General features: G+C 27.2%; 1 protein-coding gene and 1 pseudogene across 1 annotated transcript; both read left to right on the top strand.

Annotated features, from left to right (window-relative positions):
* Positions 1–15232: 15232 nt before the first annotated feature.
* On the top strand, positions 15233–21452 carry LOC124935785. Its single transcript, XM_047476213.1, has 6 exons — positions 15233–15385; positions 20045–20143; positions 20824–20940; positions 21028–21117; positions 21196–21294; positions 21369–21452. The coding sequence occupies exons 1-6, from the start codon at positions 15233–15235 to the stop codon at positions 21450–21452; spliced, it is 642 nt and encodes a 213-aa protein (XP_047332169.1).
* A 215-nt stretch (positions 21453–21667) lies between these two features.
* LOC124922182 lies at positions 21668–23605 on the top strand (annotated as a pseudogene).
* Positions 23606–23912: the final 307 nt, after the last annotated feature.

The following is a 23912-nucleotide window of genomic DNA, read 5'->3' as shown; positions in this document are numbered from 1 at the left end:
TGGTTTTAACCGTTTTCCGAAAAAAATAAAAGACATGTTGATTTTTATTTTATTTTTTATGCATGAATAGAATTGTTTAGGAGCTCTAGATGGAACATATATTCCCGTAAACATGGGAGAAGATATGAAAGAAAGATATAGAAATCGAAAGGGACAAATTACAACAAACATGCTTGGGGTTTACTCTCATGATATGATGTTCATTTATATATTACCTAGTTGGGAAGGTTCTGCAACTGATAGTAAAATTTTAAGAGATGCAATTAATAGAAACAATGGTTTAAAAGTTCCCTAAGGTAAGAAATATATAACTATTTATTCATATAAAATAATTAGACATTAACATATGTTATTATTACTTGGTAAAAAAGTTAATAAATAATTACATTACTACAAGTTATTATTACTTAGTAGATGCCAGATACACAAATGAAGATGTTTTTTTAGCGCCATTTAAAGACCACAAGTACCATTTAAGATCTTGGAATGTTGCACGAACACCTTCTTACTTTGAAGAAATTTTCAACATGAAACATGCTGCTGTAAGAAATGTTATTGAAATGACATTTGGTTTGCTCAAACTTAGATGGGCTGTACTAAGAAGTCCTATGTTTTATCCAATTAAGACGCAATGTCGTTTAATTATTTCATGTTGCTTATTACAAAATTATATAAGAAGAGAAATGTCAATAAATCCTATGGAAGAATTACTAACAAACGAACTTTTACAACAATTGAATCCTCAAATTGGAGATAATGTGAATGCTATAGAGATATCTGATGATTTGGACACAATAGAGGATTGAGTTAGCAAAGACAATGTTTCCTAAAGGGAGATTTAGAAGAAGTAGTGGGAGTAGAAGATAATTGTTTGTATAATTTCTATCTTTTGAATGTTACAATCTGAAACTATTTTGTTTAATATTATCAGTTTTTGTTATTGTGAAAAAGTTTATCTATTAATATTATGTTTCATATTATCTTTTGGTTTCTTATTTGTACAATAGTAACTCACTCAACCTATGCATACTCATTTGAAGATCTTAATTTGTGTCACTTGTTATGTCACAAGAGTCATCTAGTTAACTTTATTTCAAATGTCCATTTATTATTATTTAATGTATTTTCTGATATGCAAGTGTGTTATTACAATTTATCTTTTATTGTTATTAATGCTTAGATATGGATAGTCAAGACGATAATTCAGTTCCTCAACATGCTAATAAGAGATGGAAGAAAAATGCTACTACTAGAAGAAGCTGGACTGACAAAGAGCAAAAATTCTTATTAAAGCATTGAAATAAATTGTGAACTTAGGAATGAAGACGGATAATGTATTTCGGTCAGGATACCTAAATATTTTGTATGACAAGATGTTAATTGCGTTTCCTGGTACTAACCTACGACCTATGCCACATATTGACTCGAAAATTAAGGTTTGAAAAAGAATATATACTGCAATTGATTGAATGCGCACTTTATCAGGATTTGGATGGAATGATATACACAAAAGCATTACTTGTGATGATGCTGTTTGGGAGGCACATGTTAAGGTAAACAATGTTATATTTAAATTTGTTTTCATATTTTAGTTTCATACTTTATAATTTTATTTTGAATAGGTTGATTTTAATGCACATGGATTGAGAGACAAGTCTCTTCCATTTTACGAGGATTGGTGTATTGTATTTGGAAAAGATCGAGCAACTGGAGAATTTGCTGAAGGGCCTGCAAAAGCAATGGAAGCAATAGAGAATGAAGCAAGGACTAATGATATAGAGTTTGAAAATGTTGGAAAAGAGCCAGGCCCGGACCTGCTGTGTAATAAGTGAGAAAATTGCCTCAGGCCCAAATATTTTTGGGGCAACAAAATCTTCAAAAATAAATAAATTATAATGATATGTTAATGGACTTATTTTTAAAAAGCCCATAAATAATAATTGATAATCTATAAATTATTGATAAAGTTGATTATGCAAACTTGATCAATACTTTCGCTTCAAAAAATGCGAGACGAGTAATATTCAAGTGACTATGTACTAGTTCGGAACATGAATTTTATATTTTGTTTGGATCTTCTTTGTTTTTTTAGTATTTACTTATGACATATTATTTTGATGATATTTTATTTCTAGAATTCATGTTACAGATACTATTATATTTAAATCGATAAAAATATATGTATGAATATTAAGCTTTGAGGGCACCAAGTTTTGTGCTCGCTTCAGGCCTCGAAATCTCAGGTTCGGCACTGAAAAGAGCCTACATCGGGGTCAGTTCATGCAAGAACTAGTGATGTAGAAGAAGGAAGACCAAGTAAGAGAAATAAATCTAAACCTCTAATAACATGCATAAAAGAAATAAATGCCATAATGCGAGAATTTTTTACAAAGTCAACAAACAATTTGACTGCGCTAGTTGTTAAAACTAGTTACCAGTATGATCTATCAACGAAAAAAGTGCAAGTATGTAAAATGATTTCTCTCCTTCCTCTTGATCTAGTTGACAAGATAGATGTAACTATTACAATTACAGCCAAGGCACAATTTGTTAACATATTTACATCCTTAAATATTATGCTGATAGGTTATTGTTCATCGAAAGACTTTCTTGTATGGGTGGTTAAGAAAAGGTAGACATATATACTACTTGCTTTTGATTGTACCTCGATAACATATTCCTTGGGTGCGTTGTTAGCGTGCAGGTCTTCTTCTTCCTTTATGGAGCTTTTGATAGTATGGTAGATAACATGTTACTTTTGTCCTTGCAAAAAATGTACAATTGCAGGTTTTTTTAAACCTTTAAGTCATAAATACTTTATATTTGACATGTTATCGTAGTTACACTTTTTGTAATTATACTAGATGAATATATAAAACTTTGTTATCAAGGAACAAAATATATTGCGGTAATCTTATTAATTATGTGAATAGTGTGAGTAGTGGAAGTTCCTCCTTTGATTTCTTGTATTTCTCAATGCAGCTTCAGATCTTTTTTCTATGGTGGAAGTTCCTCCTTTGATTTATTGAATTTCTAATACTTGTTTTGATTGATGAGATATCATTTTATTGTCCCCTTTCCTACTATATGATTCTTGTACCCAAATTAAGCAATATTTCAGAATTCATCATGCAGTTCCTTTCCATCTCACTAAAATATTGATGGTTAGTTCTTGATTTATTTAGTCCAATAATTTAGCTATCTTCCCAACTATATTGCTTTCTTCTCTCTTCAACATGGATGCCCAGGTTTAACTTATGTTCTTTATCTAGGGATTTCTTGTGAGAATTAGAAGCCTTTCTGTAGAAACTTTTCTTTGCCTCGGTCTATTCAATCGAAACATCATTAAATTTTATTTTCTGATTTCTTTCTCCCATCAGACTCATTGGCATATGAGGACTTTACAACTTTCCTATTTTTGAAAACTCTCCCTTTGTCCTTTTTTAAAATCTTTCTACATTGTCTCTGCATTATAACTTTTTGGTTCATGTGATTTTATACTATCTTAGTAAGTGGTTCCTATTTCACAAATTTTTGTTAACATCATTTTATAATATAACATAAAATGTGTTCACAAATTACAAGCAATAATAAAAAAACACATAAATAGAGAGAAATAAAAAAAATTAAGTAAATATTAATTTAACAATTAAATTTATATAAACATTAAAGGCAAACATGTCTTTTACATTTTATACTACCAACCAAACACAAAATTACAAATCTATACAATTTATACCCTCTTATACTTTTAAAAAAATACAAATAATATATATAACTTATACCACTTAATACCACTTTACAATTTATAACTCCTACAATTAATACATATATAACTAATACCATATAACAAACACTACCAATAAATACACCATTATTCTTTTATCACTTAATTTTTAATTTCTCATTATACCATTTGCCTTGTTTGGTAAGAAGTATAAGATTATAGTCATAATATAATTTTACCTACAGTAAAATTTATTAATTGTTTGATTATAAAATTATAACTTTATTAAATTTTTATTCCATTATCACCCTATATAATTTTATTATATTTATGTTTCCCATAAAATCATCTTTCTTCTTGGTTCCTTTCACTTTTTTCACTTAATCTCCAACAAAAACATATTTTACATTTTTTCTTTTTACTTATTTTTAACAAAAACATCCTCAGGTATCCTTTCATTCTACAAGCACAAATACAAGAATCTGATTACGGATTTTCGAGCATTTTCAATTAATATTTACTTAATTTTTTTTTGTTCATTTCCAATGAAAAATAGATGTTCCATTCAACTTTGTTTCTTTGTTTGTTGTTGATCTTTTATCTTTTCAATACCTTTGATGCCATAGTTTATTTATGGTGGCTATTGAAAGATGAACGTTTCATTCGATTTTGTCGATATGTTAATAACTTTTGATATTCTCTATAGTTTCTAATAGCTATTATTCCATTCAACTTTGTTACGAGATATTATGTTATGTTATGTTAGATTTAATTATGCTGAATTGGAATTGATTAAAATAAGTGAGTTAGGTTGAGTTTTTATTATAATAAATATATATTTATGTTTAAAAGAAAAAAAAAGTCAGAAACTAATATTAATATATATATATATATATATATATATATATTATATTTTGTTTATTTTATTATTTTGTTTTTGTAAATAATATAGTAGTATGATTTATTTTAAAAATACAATAATTATTTTTTATTAATTTTAATATAATTAATAATACAAAATACTTGATAAATATTAAAAGAATAATTAAAATAATTTATATAATATAAGGACAAAATAGTCTTTTCACTTATTAATACTTTTTTATACCACCAACAAAATACAAAATAATAAAATTTATATAATTTATACATATTCTCTATTCTAAACCAAACACTACAAAACATCTTTACAATTTATACATTTTACCACTTATATCTATATAATTAATATTTCCAAACAAGTTATTAATATTATATTAAATATATTTTATTTAGTTTTAATAGTTATATTATTATATATAATCATTTTTAATATATATTTTTTAAATAGTTCAATATTTTAATTATAAAATATTTATTTATTTTTATAACGATAATTTTATTAATTATTATTTTTTATATTTACTTATATTATAAATAATATTGTTTATTTTATATATTATTTTAATTTTAATTTTATTTTATTAAAATTATTAATATTAATATTTAAATTAAATAAATATAATTTACTGTTTATATTATAATTAATTTTTATATTTTAATTAAAATTACATTAATTATTAAATAGTAAAATAATTTATAATAATAAACAATATTATTTATAATATAAGTAAATATAAATAATAATAATAATAATAATAATAATAATAATAATAATTTTAAATTCATATTTATACAATTTATACATTCCTTATAGTATATACCAAATACAAAATTATAAACTACGACTTATATCCTTTCTTATAATTAATATCAAACATTAATAACTTTTACAACTTATACTAACATGTACGGTTTATATTCGTTACAATTTATATACTATTATACAACTTATATATATATATCTAAATAATTATATATATACACTATTGTTTAATTAGAAAATGTTAATAAATATAATAATATATTAACAAACATATTTATAGAATATATTATATTATAACAATAAAATAAAATAATATATTATATAATATAATATATTATATAACAAATAGAAAATCCTCTTCGAACATGTCCCAAAACTCTTGAAATAATACTAATAGATGATTAGTACGTTAATGCGACAATATGGATGTACTATTTTCCTCATCCTAACAAATAATTCTCTTAATTGGATGTGTCATGGAACCATATGAAGTTACTTATATGAAGTTACTTATATGAAGTTACTTGTTTAATTCATATAATTTTTTTTTGAATAATCTATTTATAATGTCAACTACATTTTGTTAAAAATTCTAACAAAATAACTGTTACAAAGATAAAAATGTAGGAGCAAATAAATCACATATAAAATCGAAAGTAAAGTGACACAATAAAAGCATCTCAAATAAAAAAGTAAAAATCACAGTACGTCGAAAATCAAGTTCTAATATAACTAAATGTTCAACTTACAAATATGTTTAATAAACTTCAATAACACAAAGAAGATTAAAAACATAATAAAAAATAATATACACTTACTAGGAACACCTTTCCGGTCCTACCCACATTTCAAAATTTTCATTCCCAAACTACCCACATTTTCATTCCCATTCTCAAACTATCCAATAATTAACCCAATAATTAACTCTCTCTCTCTCTCTTAACCCACTAATTAACTCCTTCTCTCTCTAAACCCATTAATTAACTCACTCTCTCTTTCTCAACTATTAATTAATATCCTCACTTTTAAACTATTAATTAATCCATTTTATTTCAATTAACTAATTAAAATATATTATATAAATATTAAAATAAAATAACACATATATTTTATTTTTATTTAAATTTATAAATATAATACATATAGTTAAAATTAAATACACTAAATTAAATAATTTAAATAACTATTATAAATTAAAATAAAATACATTAAATAAACTAAACTTGAAACTTGAAATAAAATACATTACATAAACATTACATCACAATAAAATACATAAACATTACATCGTCCACAAACTCTCACTTTTCGAGGGTTGTCCATTTCAGTTCGAATACGCGAACTTTGACCCCTCATACCAGGTTTTTTCTTCTTCTTCATGTCTTCATCAGCAATGAGAACACCATACCTTTCCCAATTATTTGCGAGTGGAAACGTCCAATATGCTTGATTAAGAATTGGGTTAAACTCGTATTTCTACATTTCACAAAGTGTTGATAAATTGTGGTATGATTCAATATATTGTTTCCAATCTAAGTTGAATGTCAAATAACCTGCCACAATATGTGAACATGGAAAATGACATCGACTCCATTTTCCACAAGAGCAAAAACCTTTATATAAATCCACATTATGTTTGTTACCACCCTTCCAATATCCATTTATGGTTCTGTATTGTGCAGTAACGATTTCAAAGACTCCTCTTTGTTTATTGTATGGAATAACCTTGTGTGATGATGCTTTTTTCTCAACAGTTTCAAATAATTCTCTTGACCTTTGACTTGACCATTTTGAAGGTCATTAAACGTCGCAGTTCGTCTTTGTGAGACTAATTTCACTGATCGATAATATGTATACTCTATCATTGCTGTGACTGGTAGATATCTAGCCGAGCGTAAGAGTCCGTTGAAACTTTCAATCATATTTGTTGTCGCTTGGCCATAACGATAACCTCCGTCATGAGACATAGTCCACATTTCTAGTGGAATCTTTCACAACCATATTTCGGCATCAAGATTAATCTCATTAATTTGCGTCATTGCTGCTTCAAAATTTCGTACCTGAGAAGTACTTTCGGCCATCCAACAGAGCATATTCAAATGTGCGCCTGGAAAAGCTTAACAGAAATTACTACGTAAATGCAACAAACAAAATCGATGTATACCCCACTCACCGGTGAAACCACTTTCTACCATTTTCATGGCTTCAATAATTCCAGCATGTCGATAAGAAATAATGCATACACCCTTTCTATTTTGAAAAACATATAGTTGGAGATGATGTAGAAACCAAGACCAATTGACAGTTGTCTCTTCATGAACTAAGGAATATGCAATGGGATATTGTTGATTATTTGAATCAGAACCCATTGCAATCAATAATTTCCCATTGTATTTTCCTTTTAGAAAAGTACCATCGATTCTAATAACAGGCGAAACATGCTGCCATCCATCAATCATTAGTTTAAATTCCCACCAAATACATTTACACAAAGATGTGTTGGGTTTTGTACTATGAGCTTCAACATCAATGAAAGCAATTATTCCTGGATTAAAATGTATCAAAGCGCTAAAAAATGTAGGAAGTTTAGCGTAAGAAGTCATCTAATCGCCATAAACATCTGATATTGCTTTTTGCTTTCCGATCCATGCTTTCTTGTAACTAACATGATAGTTGTACATAGATGTAATTTGATTTTGGATGTTGCTTACTTTCACATAAGGACTATTTCAGATAAGGACTCTGTAACCTGACATAAATATAGGAAAATAATTTATAATATGACATAAAATGAATAAATTTATAAGTAATAAACTCTTCAATATACTTACTTATTGTTTTATTACATCTGCAATCATTCTGGACGTTAGTTTCTTATGATCTCGTTCTAGTGTCATCAATACACAAGTGTGTTCAGCAGGTAGTTTAGTGGTTATAAACAACCCAGATTTCTTTGATCTCATCACTCGAATTCTCCATGGACAATCTTTCATAACACATGATGCCTCATATCGTGTTGTATTACTTTTCACAACATGAAAATTTCTAGAACTTCTGATATGATATTCTTTTATCGCACTTATTGCAGATTATTTATCTGTAAAAGATTGACTTTTAAATAAATTATAATCGAATGGACCGGTGTTTGAACAATTACCTGAATTAACATTAATCTTTTTTGTTTCAAACCAAGGAGTAGTTGGAATATGTTCATCATCGTTGTCAGTGCTATGATCTGAGTCATCTTGCTCTACATTGTGTATTTCATCGCACTCAGATTCATCACTTTCTAACTCATTTTCTAGATTTTGATCAACATCAACACCACTTAAGTTGTATATTGCATTTGATCTTTCAATTTCGTTGAGATGATTATCCATCTATAACAAATAAAAAAGTATTAATAATAAATTACAAATACATAAAACTCAAACTAACATAACTAAAAAAAAAAATCTAACCTTGTGAATCTATTTGAATTCTCAATACTGTGAGGAGTTATTTATACAAAAATTTAGCATTAACATAAATTATTTGAATTGACAATACACTTAAAAGTTATATGAATTATCAACTCAAAAATTGAATTGACAAATCACTATAAAGATGGGATTGACAAAAGTTGGATTGGAAAATCACTACAAAAGTTGATAAAGTTGATATGAATCTTAAAAGTTGAATGGACAAATCACTATAAAGATAAAATTGACAAAAGTTGGATTGACATATCACTATAAAGTTGATATAAATCTTAAATGTTTGATTGACAAGTCACTACAAATATAAGATTAAAAAATTAAATTGAAAAATCAATTTAGAAGTTTATATTGATTATATCAAGATTTGATTAACAAATCACTATAAATATAATATTAAATTGATAAATCACTAACTCAAAAGTTAGATGAAAAGTCATTAAAAGATAAGACCAATGTTGTAGAAAAAAAATTAAATTATAAAGATAAAATATGCATTTTATTGTATATTGAACGTGATTAATATTTATTATGTATTTTATTTTGTTATAATGTTTATGTTATGTATTTTGTTGTGATGTGATGTAATGTATTTTATTTTAAGTTCCCGTTTATGTAATGTATTTTATTTTATTTTAATTTATAATAGTTATTTAAATTATTTAATTTAGTGTATTTAATTTGAAATATATATATATATATATTATATTTATAAATTTAAATAAAAATAAAATATATGTGTTATTTTGTTTTTAATATTTATATAATATATTTTAATTATTTAATTGAGATATAATGAATTAATTAATAGTTTAAAAGTGAGGATATTAATTAGTAGTTGAGAGAGAAATGAAATTAATTAATATGTTTAGAGAGAGAGGGAGTTAATTAGTGGGTTAAGAGAGAGAGAGAGAGAGTTAATTAATGGGTTAATTAATATTGTAGAGAGGGAATGTGGGTAGTTTGGGATTGGGAATGAAAATGTGGGTAGTTTGAGAATTTTTTTTGAAATGTGGGTAGGACCGGAAATGGTTCCACCTACTAGTCTCAAAATGATAGAGAATAAAGTTAAAATGGAGAGCAACTTCAATCCACTAGAAAATTCACTTAAAAACGTTCAAACCTCAATCCAACCAGAGAAAACGTAGAGTAATGAACAACGTATTTTGTTTTAATGTTTTCGTGTCTTTTATTTTATCTAATTTTATATTTGTGTAGTTATATTTAATTGATTCAAATTATTTTCATTATATGTAAATATTTTTAAAACTTTTAAACAATATTTTTATTTATATTAGTATAGTTTTCAATTTATTAATATTAATCAAATTATTAAAACATATTTTATTATTATATTTATAGTGAAATAACCACACATTTAAGCATATAAAAAAAATCAAACAACTATTTATTTTATTATCAATATTACTCTTTTAAATTTATTAAAAAAGAAAAATAAACTCAAAAATATGTTAATGAGGAAAACCACGACACGAATGGGCTAACTGTATGAAGTTAGAGAGATAGTCTAAAGAAGTATTCTAAGCAAGTCAAAGGAAACAACCCAAATATGGTTCAAATTTAGGAATATCCCAAGTAAGGGTGAATCCATGATTTTTTTTCACTGGACTAATTATTTTTTATTAATTAAACTTATCCATGAATACCCCTACTAAAATAAAATAAATATACAAGATCTAAAAAATGAATGAAATATATATATATATATATATATATATATATATATATATATATATATATATATATATATATATATAATTGTATCTCGTATTATTGAAAATGTAAAAATAAGACAAGAAAATCTATAAAATTTAACCAACTTTTACATATTATTTAAGTTGCAACCTTCTATTTTTTGTTGAATAAAATTAATCTATTATAGATTCCGAATCAATATCTTCAACAAGATCTCGTTCAATATAAATTATCATAGTATCTGCTAAAAACTCTTCTTCCATCTTATTATGTTGAATAGTTTTCACATGTTGATGAAAATGATCTTTTTGTAGTTATAGTAGAAACTGGTAAAGTCAAAACAAGTCAATCAATCTATCAATAAAATTATAATTTGATGACTTGTTTGTTTCAACTAATCTGCGACACAATTCAATGATGGAGGACATATTTTGAAAATTATCATTACGAGAAACATCAATTTTATAATGTTGGAGTTTGGATCTCAAATAATGCATTTCTTATTCACTGAAGTCTCCTAGATAATACTTTTCAGCCAATTTGCAAATATCTTCAGCTTTAAATGATTTAAAATTATCTTTAGGGTCCAAAACATAAATAATTTTAAGTAGCTCCACTGCTTCATCACTAAATTTGGAATTCAACTCTTATTGTTGAAAATCTATCACTAAATTGAAGATATTGAAATGATAGTGTTGACATGAACATTTGTATTTTTGTATGAAGCATTTAAATCCGGAATTTCAATGTCATGTTGTGTGCAAACCATTTGCACGCATTCTAGGATATGATCAAATCCTTCTTCTCTAAAATTGAAAAGTAGTGCTTTTGTAGTTGATACTAAATCCATGGCACTTATAATATCAAGAGATTTGTTTTGCAAATCTTGACAAAGTAGGTTTGTAATTCCCATAATTTTTTGCATCATATAAAGTGTGAAAAGAAATTCAAAAGATCTCAAAGTTATCAGACAACCACATGCTTCTCCACATAAAGAACTAGACGATCCTTCTTCCACAATACTTTTAAGAACAGAAATAGTTGCACCAAACATATCAATTAAATTGCAAATATATTCAAAATGAGAGCTCCATCGAGTTGATCCACTACGATATAAATTATCAATTTGATTCATTTCTTTACCAGTATCACGTTCACCCGAAGTAATCATACGATCAACTTCAATAGTTTGAACAAAATGTAACTCAGAATGCCATTTGGAGGAACAACCAATACGATTAATAATGGTGGATAGTTTTGAAAAAAATAGCCAAACAAAATTCTGTTTTGTAGAAGCTCCAACTAATGCTAATTGCAACATATAAGCAAAACAATGTATATAATATGCATATGGACACTTTCGAAGAAATAGAGCTTGAAGTCCATTCCAAGCACCAGACATGTCACTAGCATCGTCGTACCCCTGCCCTCTCATATTAGTGACATTTAAATTATGTCGAGAAAGAACATCTGATATGCTCTTCTTTAATTTTGAAACAGTAGTATTTGGAAAATTAACAATATCAAAGAAACGCTCTTGTAAGATACCCAAACAATCAATAAATCTCAAAATAATTGACATCTACTCTTTATTTGAAATATCTTTAGCTTTATCAACTAAAATATAGAACTTCGCATCTCCAATTTCTTCACGGATTTTTTTCTAACTTTATTTGCAAAAATATGCAAAATTTCTTTCTAAATAGTTGGTGAAGTATATGTTGCATTTTTTGGTGCTTTTTCTAATACTATATCAACAATATTAACATTCAATCGACCCATAAGTTTGATCATCTCTATAAAATTACCACAATTTTTTGACGATCAAGATTCATCATGACCTCTAAATACACAAGCTTGTAAACTAAGCCATCGAATATTCTTAATTGTTGTTTTAAGTCGTAATCGATTTTTCTGAACTTCATCTAAACTTTAGGCATTCAATATGGTGTCAATATGTCCACTTACTTTCATCAAATCTTCAACACATTTCACTGAATTACTATGTGAGGAAGTAGGACCTCTCACTTGAATTAAAAGTGGACATTTAACTCCATCGTTAACCCTTTTCCAGTTATTAAATCCATCAATAATGAATGAATGATTAATAGGTGATTTCTTTTGGAAAAGAAAACAAGGAAAACAAATATTAAATCCTTTGATGAAGAATACTCTAACCAAGGAAACTTTTCAAACCACGAGTATTGAAATCTACGATACTGAGTTTGTGATCCAAACTTAGTTCTTGGATACTCATCCAACTTAGGTTGATACCGACCCATTCTAATATAAGACCGCATAATTTCATCTTGTTGATTTATTGGATGTTGCCATATAGGAATCTGAATTGCAGAATCTCGTTCAAGAGTATTAAGATCAATTTCAACCCTTAAAAAATTTAAAACAAGTTGCTCTTCTTCAGTATTAGATGTATAAAATTGAAGATTTACCTCGTTAACCGTAGATGTAGATGAATCTTCTTTATGTTTGAAAAATGACAATAATGTTTTTCTTTTTTTACTCCTTTCATTTTCCATTGTAATTTATTATCAAAAATATAGAATCATAATAAAAATATATATAATTTATAAATCTTATGCTATAAAGAAAATTAATTAAGAAATTAAAGGTAAAAAAAACTAACCGAGAGATTCAAGAGAGACAAATGATAGTTGTAGAGAAATTAAATCAAACAAACATAAGAATTTAAATTGATTACGTTCTAAATAGGAAGGCTTAACTATATAAATAAAAAACATGAAAGTTTATGTGTGAATATATAAAAATATAATATAATATATTATAATAATATATATATATATATATTATATTTTATATAGATAGATATTTTATTATTTATATAATATATTATATATTATAAATAAATATAGATAGAAGAAGTATTCAGGTGGCTGTTAGCTACATCAGCGCTCAAATTCCTTCATCGTTATTGCCCTGGCTTCGATGATCAACCCCTGGCACCTAGTTATATATTATAGTTATATAGATATTATATATATTATATATATATATATATATATATATATATATATATATATATATATATATAATCTACACTAGGCTACTGCCAACTATAGCCTGCTGAGTGCATCCGCCATTGATCGCAACACAAATTTATAATATAGAAGTTTATGTCACTTTGCTAGTCTATTGGGGAAATCATTATATATGGACTCAATTACAGAGGGAGGAGAGCAACTTACATTTTCTAAAATAAGGATTGAAGTGCATCCTCAAAATACACTATCAAAGAACATTACAATTGTTAATAAGAAGGGAAAACCCACCGTCATAGAAATCTCATATGAATGGAGGCCAAATAAGTGTACTTTCTGCAATATTTTTCAACATGTTAGTACTAAATGTGCAAACACAATTGAGGAAAAGAGGAAAATCATGAAAGCCTATGAAGAAAAAAAAACAGAAAAATGAAACAGAAGAATCGAGAATGGAAGAGAATATAGTGAAAGTCAAGGACAATGATAAAGAATACAAAAATGAGAAAAATGTAGAGGAAGAAAGTAAGGAAGATTCAGAGAAGGAAAAAAAATGAAATTGAAGAAACAGAGAATGCTGAAGAAATTCAATCTAAAGACAAGGAAGAGGAACAAGAAAATGAAGAAAATAAATAAATAATAGAGGATAAGAGTGAGGAGAAAACTAGGGTTGTTGATCCTCAAATCCGCAAAAATGAATTAGAGAAAAACATTCCTGTAATTCTGAAAAAAAATTCTCTTTAGGGAAGAATATCAATTTTATTTATAAAGTTGGACGGAGGTGTCAAATTTGTTTATTAAGTTGTAAAATTCTATTTATGTATACAAACTTGTCAAAAAGTGTCAAATTTATTAAACTTAACAGATTTGTAGTCTTGCTGTTATTGACATGTCATATCCACGTATTATTTTTATAATCAAAATTTTCAATTCAAATAGATCTTATCATTAAAAAATAAAATTAAGAATAACTCAATCTCTTAAACCTGTCATGCTCTCTAAACACATCTGCATCTAACATAGTTAATACAACTCCGACAACCAACACCGTTAAAATAATATCTCTGCACATCATCAAGAATAATTATGGTTTATTATTATTGAATTTGTATATTTCTTATAAATAAATGCATAAACCATAATCAATCTATCTTTGCTTCGTTCTCTATTATGACGGATTTTTCAACTTTCTCAGATAGTGAATAGGAGAGAGTAGTAGAAGAAATCAATTGTGCCGGCTTCGATCCCAACTTTGTTCTCCTAACTCACCTAGAGAATTTCACCAACTCAAATCGTTCCCGGCTCCTTCTTCTAGTTCAAATATCAAGCTTCCTTCAACAAAATCTATGGGAAGATCCACTCATCAATCAAATGATGATAAAGAAGAGAACACGAAGCTAGAGCTGGAAAATGGGTATGTTCGAATTCGTTGGCTGTAAAGTAAAATCTCTCGCCCACGAAGAAAACTGAGCCGCGGCGGCGGAAAAAGGGTTCTTAAATCGAAGGTAAAATTTAGATTAATAATTTCTCCTTCGGATTCATCGAATCTTTAATATTCTTCTCTGTCTCATTCGTCGCCTAAGAAAACGAGTTGCTTCTAGTGCTCCCTGAAGAAGGATTCGTCATCGAAAAGAGAAAGCAAAGGGGAAGGATGATTTCGGCGACATTTGTGTCGGAATGGGGAAGCATCGGTGACGAGGAATTGTTCTCGGACTTGAATATATTTTCGAAAAAGGAGCGGGAGAAAGTGTTGAAGGAGGAAGATAAAATTAATCCCGAAATCTACTACAGATGGGTTGCTGGTGTAAGTTGTCGGAATTGTATTAGAGTGCATAAAAGGTTAAAGACAGATGAGTTATTTTTAATTCTATTTAGTTTTATTTTTTTAATGATAAAGTCTGTTTGAATTGGAAGATTGGATTATAAAAATAATACGTGAATATGACATGTCATTGACATCAGAGCTACATTTTAACGTCGTTAGAAAAATCTGTTAAGTTTAATAAATTTGACACTTTTTAACAAGTTTGTATACATAGATAGAATTTTACAACGTAATAAACAAATTTGATACCTCCGTCCAACTTCATAAATAAAATTGACATTATTCCCATTCTTTTTATCAGATCAGTACATGTTCATACAAAGATATGCTAAACAATTGGAGTAAACGAACATCATCATTTGCTACAATTAAATCACCTTAGGTGAAGTATGAGCGAATAAGGGGACGTAGAAAAAAACAACACGGCCTACAAGGAAAATAGCAACAAAGATTGGAACGTTAATTGTAATTTTTGATTATGTTGTTGTTTGATGGCTACCATTCAGAAATTCTAGAATCGTTTGTTTATTATCTTATAATCAAAATTATAGTTTGTCTAGTTTTATTTTTTTGACCCTCCCACTTTTTGAGCTTTTTAATGAAATGGTGCTAAACCATTTTTCCAAAAAAAATATTTCCTAACTTAATAAAAAAAAATTAGGAGAAAATACACCACAAATAAAAATAAAAGAAGAAATAAAAATGACACAATAACCACACCTCAAATTATGAGTAAAAATTACGGGCCTACATGTCTAAAATCAAGTTCCAAATATAACATAATGTTAACTTATAAATACATTTAATAACCTTCAATAACACATAGAAGATCAAAAACGAAATAAAAAATAATATACACTTTCTGGTCTCAAAATCATATGGAATAAAGTTAAAATGGATATATACTTATACCCACCAGAAAATTAACTTAAAAGACATTAAAACCTCAATCCAACCGAACAAAACGTAAAGTGACGAGTGACGTTGTTTTAATATTTTCGTGCTTTTTATTCGGGAAATTTGAGGAGATGACCCTCAAAAATGGGTTAAATGCAGAAAGTGCAGAGGTTAAAAAAAAGCGATGGTGATCCCTTTTACTGTTTTTGGAGGATTTTGCCCATGGCGGAGGTTGTGTGACGCAACCGGAATCGCGAAAGGATTTTTTTTTCGTCTTGCAACTGGGGTTGCGTGACGCGATTACGTGACGCAACTGGGGTTGTGTGACGCAACTAGGCCATTTTTTTCCAAAAAAAATTCATAATTAAAATTTTTTGAAAAATAAAAAAATAAAAATTGCGTCACGCAACCTCAGGTTGGGTGACGCAATAGGGGCATTTTCGTCAGGAAAAAAAGTGGGTCACCAGCGCTATTTAATTTAGGCCTATTACTAAGGTCATTTCCTCAAATTTCCCTTTTATTCTCTCCATTGTTATATTTATGTAGTTATACTCAAATTATTATATAAAAAATTTAAAATATTTTTATTTATATTAGTAGTTATCAATTTATTAATAATAATCTAATTATTAAAATACATTTTTTTATTACATTTTGAGTGAAATAACCTCATATTTAAGCTTATAATAAATCAAACAATTATTTATTTTTATCAATATTACTCTTTCAAATTTACTTAAAAGGAAAAACAAATTCAAAAATATATTAATGAGGACAACCTTAAGACGACACTAATGGCTGCTATGTCAAGTGACCCTTTGTACCAAATCCAATAATATTAAAAATATGCACAAAATTATTGGCTAGATTTTTTTTTTCACAAATAGGTTGTGTTGTCTTATATCATAAGTTATAAATGTATAGCATTTATAACTAATATAGTTTTTTAATACTTAGTAAACATTTAAAAAATATTGACAATTATAATTTTCAATTATTATAAAATATATGGAGATTCTATATTATTGCGACAATATAAATTTATTATCTTCGTCACCCCAAAATATAATTCTCTTAATTGATGTTTCATGGAACCATATGAACAGGGATAGACCCATGATTGATTCAGAGGTGGAGTGAGCCCGAATTTTTTTTAAGGTAAACTTAAATAAATAACGAGAAAATTTTGAATAAAACGAGTTAAAAAATGTATGTTTTATTATTTTTTAATAATTAGATAAACAAAATTGTGAATTATATATTAATTTTTTTTAAAATTAGTGTGAAATGTCACATTTTTAACGTGAAAAAAATTATTTTTTTTTGTTGGCTTCAACCCACTCGTATCTCTGCATATCATATGAAGCTAGTTGTTTGATTCATATAAAGTTTTTTAATAATTTATTTAAAATTTCATCCACATTTGGTTCGGAATTCTAATAAATCAACAGTTACAATGATAAAATATTACGTACCTTAATAAAAAAATTTAGGCGCAAATAAACCACTAATAAAACCGGAAATAAAAGTGACACAATGAACCCACCTCAAATATAAGGAGTAAAAATTAGGATCTACATATCTAAAATCAAGTTCTAATTTAACCAAATGTTCAACTTACAAATAAGTTTAATAACCAATAATAACATAGAAAAATCAAAAATAAAATAATAAATAATACACACTTTCTAGTCTCAAAATAATAGAGAATAAAGTTGAAATGGATGGTAACTTCAATCCATAGAAAATTAACTTAGAGACGTTCAAACCTCAATCTTACCGTCGAAAACTTAGAGTAATAAGCGACGTACTTTGTTTTAATGTATTTGTTCCTTTTATTTTCTCTACTGTCATATTTATGTAGTTATATTTAAACTATTCAAATTATTTTTCATTACACATAATTATTTTTTAAAAAATTAAAATTTTTTATTTATATTAGTAGTTATCAATTTATTTATATTAATCTAATTATTAAAAATATATATTTTATTATATTTTGAGTGAAATACTACCTTTTAAGTATATAAAAAATAAAAACAATTTTTTTTTTTTTTATCAATAGTACTCTTTTAAATTTATTAAAAAGAAATATATTACTGAGGACAACCATTCGCACGAAACAAATGAGTTAGTTATGTCCCATGATTGTACCAAATCCAATAATATAAAAGTATGCACAAAATTATTGGTTGAATGTTCTTTGGCACAAATATGTTGTGTTGGCATATGTCCAAGTTTAGATTGGAGTTAATTTCTCTAATTTAAACTTTTTGTATATCATCTATAACTAATATAATTTTTTAATACTTTCAAAATAATTTTTAAAAAAATATAAAAAAATATTGACAATTAAAATTTTCAATAATTATAATATATGGAGATTCTATATTAATGTGACAATATGTATTTACTATTTACCCCACCCAAAACATAATTCTCTTAATTGGATATGTCATGGAAGCATATGAAAGCTATTTGTTTGATTCATATAAAGTTTTAAATAATCTATTAAAAATATCACTCACATTTAGTTCAGAGTTCTAACAAATCAACAGTTACATTAACAAAACATTCCCTAACTTAATAATATTTGGGAGCAAATAATCCACAAATAAAAGAGGAAACACTAAAAAAAAAAAATGTTGATACAACATGGCCTTGGCAACTACTTTTGCATTAAAAACGGGGTTTAGCAATATGTTTTTGCATTATTAAATATTTCGCAACTAAACATTGCAAATCACACTGTTGCAAACTTTAAATAATTTTACAATAATTTTTACAACAATACTTGCACTAAATAAAGATTTAATGCAAAATATCCCTTAAGTTTAAAACTAAAACTAACCAGGGTTAATATAAATATGCATTATGTTTTGCAATATAAACATGCATTATGTTAATATAAATAAGTTATTTTGCAATAGAAATTACAACATGAATAATTTGTAAAAAATAAAATACATTCAACATAAACTGTAATACCTTTTTAAATTTTAGAATGCAATAACTTTCGCAATAACTAGTTTAAAGAAATATAATAAAAAATGAACAATAAATATTACAATACATAACTAAAATATGTAATGCAATAGATTTTGCAATACTTTGTATAAAGAATATAGAAATAAACTTTGCAATATCAAACTAAATTTGTAACTACAATAGCCACTACAACAAAATGGGCTTTGGGTGACACATAATTGCCAACCCATATTAAGCGTTGGCAAAAGTCAGCAAAAAAATGTTTTTGCCAACCTTTCAATATCTTTAACAACCCTTATTTTATTATTCCTTAAAAAAATTTATTAGTAAATAATTAGATAAAATTTTGTTTTAATATTTTATAATTTTTATTTTAAATTTTATTTTGTAATTATATAGACTATTATTTTTTAAAATCAAATTATATACTTATTTTTATTTCAAACATAAAATTTATTAATATTTTGAGTTAATTAAATATAAAGTCATTATTAATATTAAATTAATTAAATAGAATTAATATTCTTAAATAAATAATATAATAAAATTATTTATTAAATAAATTATTTATAATTTCAAGTTAAATTTAATAAATTTATAATTGGGCTAATTTAATGGTATTGTGAATTTTGTATGGGCTTTTTTTAAATGATATATGGGCTATTTTAATGGTGCCTTCTTAATGGATTTATTCATTTGGGCACTAATAAACTGAAAAGTTTAGAACATCAATTAATATTTTCTCTCCACTAGGTTTCTCTAATTTTGCTGCATCATCCATCCGCGCCGCTTCGTCTTTCCCGGACACCATCTCTCCTTCAACTTTATGTACGCATCGAGATTCAAAGAAGAGTAAGAGTTTGATCTAAATTCTTCTAAGTTACGGATTTCTGCAAACAGACTTCTCTTCGTTTTCCGTCTTCATTCTCTCAAATTGCCAAGAGTAAGTTAGCTTCTTTGCATTCTTTAATCAGATCCATCATTTTATGCTTTCGCTCTTCCTGTTTAAGCACGATTCCGTAGTTTCATCTCATGCTATGTTTTATTGCTTCGTAGTTTGTTGTTGTTGGAAGATACAAATGAACTCTGTTTCATTCTCCAAGAATATGTTTAGCTAGTTTCTGCTTATCATGATGCGAATTCTAATCAATAGATCTCGTTGGTTTAGTACCGCATTTGATGATTTTCCTGGTCATTGATCGCTCTAGGGTGTATTCTTTTGTGATAAAATAGTGTATATATATGATTGTGGTTTTGTTAAGTATCTTCAACAGAACATTGACTGTAATTTCTCAAATTTTATGGCTATGAAAGTCTCGACCTAGGTTTATCTTATCTTCTTTAGTATATTTGTAACACAGCTTTGTAGATCTTTTTATCTAAGTTTTTATAAGTTATTGATTCTGAAGGCAACAAAAGGAAAATGGTAGCCTTTGATATTTGTTAATATATTAGTATTCATCTTTCCCTTTAAGCAAATAGAATATAATGATGATAAGATCTTCTAATAAACCATTGATGTTGGCTCTCAGGGGTTCAGTGAATTTGGGGTTGATGGTGGACCAGCGGCTAAGACCCTGAAACCGAAGTTCAACATCTTCTTGAAACATGCAACTGATCATACTGGTTTGAAAGTGTCAGATGTTGAAGTAATAATCAACTAGTTAGTCTGCTATAAGATGGTTTTGAAAAAAAACGTAATTGTTTTCTGATATGATTGTTCTTTTCTTTGACAGATCAAACATTTAATTGCAGCTTCAATTGTTATGAAGGGATTGGGAAGCTTTCTTTTCATATTTGGGAGTTCAATTAGAGCCTATTTGCTGGTCTTTAGTGGTTATAATCTTTTTCTTTTTTATCAGAATTTGATATTGAATTCATCTCACAGTTTTGTTCTGTTTCAGCTTCTTCACAAATTGATAGCCACTCCAATCTTGTACGACTTCTACAACTACGATGATGACAGAAAAGAATATGGTCAATTTTTTGTTAAGTTTACACAGGTACAAATAACAGTCCATTTTCTCTTTATGATTCAAGATAAGGAACATAATTGATGGTCATTTTTTTTGTTTAGAGTCTGGCATTGTTTGGGGCAATACTGTTCTTCATTGGTATGAATAAAATATCTTCATCACTTTATGTTCTTCCCATTTCGTGATTTGTAAGTATTCCTCCTTCATTTCATAAAATATCTATCTATAGATCTGCATTTATTCATGTATTATCATCTCTATTAAGTCGATTCGAGCTTTATCTATTTCTGATCTCGATTTCTTGATCTTATATGAATTAGAAATGTATATACCATAGGTTAAAATCAAATGATGAATTATTCTCATGATTTGTAATAATTAGGTGTTTTTTGAACCGAAGATGTCAACAACTATTGATGTTACTCCTAAAGGTGGATTTAATCTCGACCTATGTCGGTGAAATGAAATTCTATTGAAGAAAAGACTAAAATCTTTGTCTTTCCTTAAGACTGGAACTACCATTGTTGGCTTAATCTTCTAGGTAACTTTTTTTCTTCACGATTCTCTGACTTCTCTCTATTGAACAAACATTAATTATTGTTTCTGAATTGATTTATAGGATGGTGTTTTTTTGGATCTGATACCCGAGCTACTGAAGGACCAATTGTGGCTGATAAAAATTGTGAGAAAATCCATTACATGGCTCCTAACATCTATTGTTGTGAAGCTGGTATTGCGGCTGATACCGAGGCTATTACAGGTGATGTTATAGTTTTCTATATGTTATTATGATAGCATCGATTTACAAAATGTTAAACGTCTTTTGTCGTTTCTATTGTCTGTTTAGATATGGTTAGTTCACAGTTGAAGTTACATCGATTCCAAACTGGTCGTAATTCGAGAGTGGTGACTGCTCTTACATTGTTGAAAACTCGTCTTTTCGGGTATTAATATTATCTTGTTATTTGAATGTTTTTTGTTTAGAATAGTTTATAAACTCAGATTTGATGATTATTTAGTTACCAAGGACATGTCTCTACTGATTTGGTTCTTGGTGCTTTGGTTCTTGGTGGAGTTGACATTATTGGTCCACATTTACACACTATGAGTTATATCTACAAAAAAATAATCAACTATATAAGAAAATGTTATTTTTATGCAATAATCGGTTTGCAGATTTATCCTCATGGATCAACCGATACTCTTCCATTTGCCACGATGAGTTCTGGTTCACTTGCTGCTATGGCGATATTTGAATGAAATATGGTGAAGGTCTTACTGTAAGTAAGATTCTGTTATCACTTATTAAAAAAACAGTCGTTTGAATTATTGTTCCTGATTATGGCCTTCGGTCCTCAGAAGGAGGATGGGGTCAAGTTGGTAATTGAGGCTATTTGCTATAGTATATTCAATGACTTGGGAAGTGGAAGCAATGTTGACCTTTGTGTGATCACAAAGGTTAGTTCACTTTCTCACTTTGTTTTAGGAGTCAAACAAAGATGACAATTTTTATCATTTTGAAAAAACACTTTCTTAATGTCAGTTATTTTAGGTTTTATATTAGACATCTAGAGTTTGTTTGATGTTATATGAAGGATAATTTTTTGATAGTTTGGTTTATAATGAAGTGAATTATGATGGGCCCTAATGTATGATTGTGTACGATCTTTGCAGGGACAAACAGAGTATTTAAGAAACCATCTAGCGCCTAATCCTCGTACTTATGTTAGCAAAAAAGGCTATACCTTCTCTAAGAAGACTGGTTAGTAAACCTCATTTATTTTGATTTATTATTCTACATGCCTTCATCATGTGTTCTAGGAGAAAATGTTTCTTTCATGTTTGTAGTGCATGTCTTAGTTATACTCCTTTTACTTTCTTTGAAAATAAATGATTTCGTTACTTGTGATAAAATTCGAAAGGAGAACCAAACTTGACATTAACTATGACTATTTTCTTGTTTTCAATTGTCTGATTCTTTTGCTTTCTAATTTATGTTCTATATTTAATTAGGGTGAAGAAATAGAGGTTTTACTAGTGACAATGCCAGACTGCAAAGTGAGGTAAAAATTTACAGTTATCTTTAGCATTAATGGTATTGAGTAATTTTGTCTAATATGTTTTCACAACTTCATTAATAGAAGTTGATAAGCAAGTTAAGGGAATTATACCAACACTGATCGCCAAAGGATATCAATGAAGTCAGCCAAAGGATTTGAGATCGCCAAAGGATATCAATGAAGTGTGACTGAAAGTAGTTAAGTTATTTTCAGGAACTATTTATTTGAAATTTAATGCATTTTATTTAAATAAATTTAACATTAAATGTAAGTTAATTAATTAATGTTCTTTTTATTTAATTATTAAAGTTTTTTTATTACTTTGAAAATTGTATTGATGTTTTTCTTTAATTATTTAATTTATAACAAATTAAATAAAAACATCTTAAAAAATGTAGAATTATAAATAAAAATAAATAAAATTTTAAAAGAATTGTTAAAATAATAGGTTAAAAATAAATTAGACTTTTGGCGACGTTTAATTACTGTTACCAACGCTTAAATAAGCGTCGTTAAATATTCTCCCTTTGGCAACGCTTAAAATTTTAATACCGACGCTTAAATAAGCGTTGTTAAAACTTGCGC

The sequence above is a fragment of the Impatiens glandulifera genome, chromosome 1, assembly GCF_907164915.1.
Source record: "Impatiens glandulifera chromosome 1, dImpGla2.1, whole genome shotgun sequence".
NCBI classification, from domain to species: domain Eukaryota; kingdom Viridiplantae; phylum Streptophyta; class Magnoliopsida; order Ericales; family Balsaminaceae; genus Impatiens; species Impatiens glandulifera.
This window is presented reverse-complemented; position numbering and strand designations above follow the sequence as displayed.

Excerpts from the sequence above, each read along its gene's own strand:
- LOC124935785 (XM_047476213.1), top strand. The coding sequence starts at position 15,233 with ATGATTTCGGCGACATTTGTGTCGGAATGGGGAAGCATCGGTGACGAG. Across the intron at positions 15,386-20,044 it reads ACTACAGATGGGTTGCTGGT|GTTTCTCTAATTTTGCTGCA; the intron begins GTAAGTTGTCGG and ends TCTCTCCACTAG. Across the intron at positions 20,144-20,823 it reads GCATCGAGATTCAAAGAAGA|GGGTTCAGTGAATTTGGGGT; the intron begins GTAAGAGTTTGA and ends GTTGGCTCTCAG.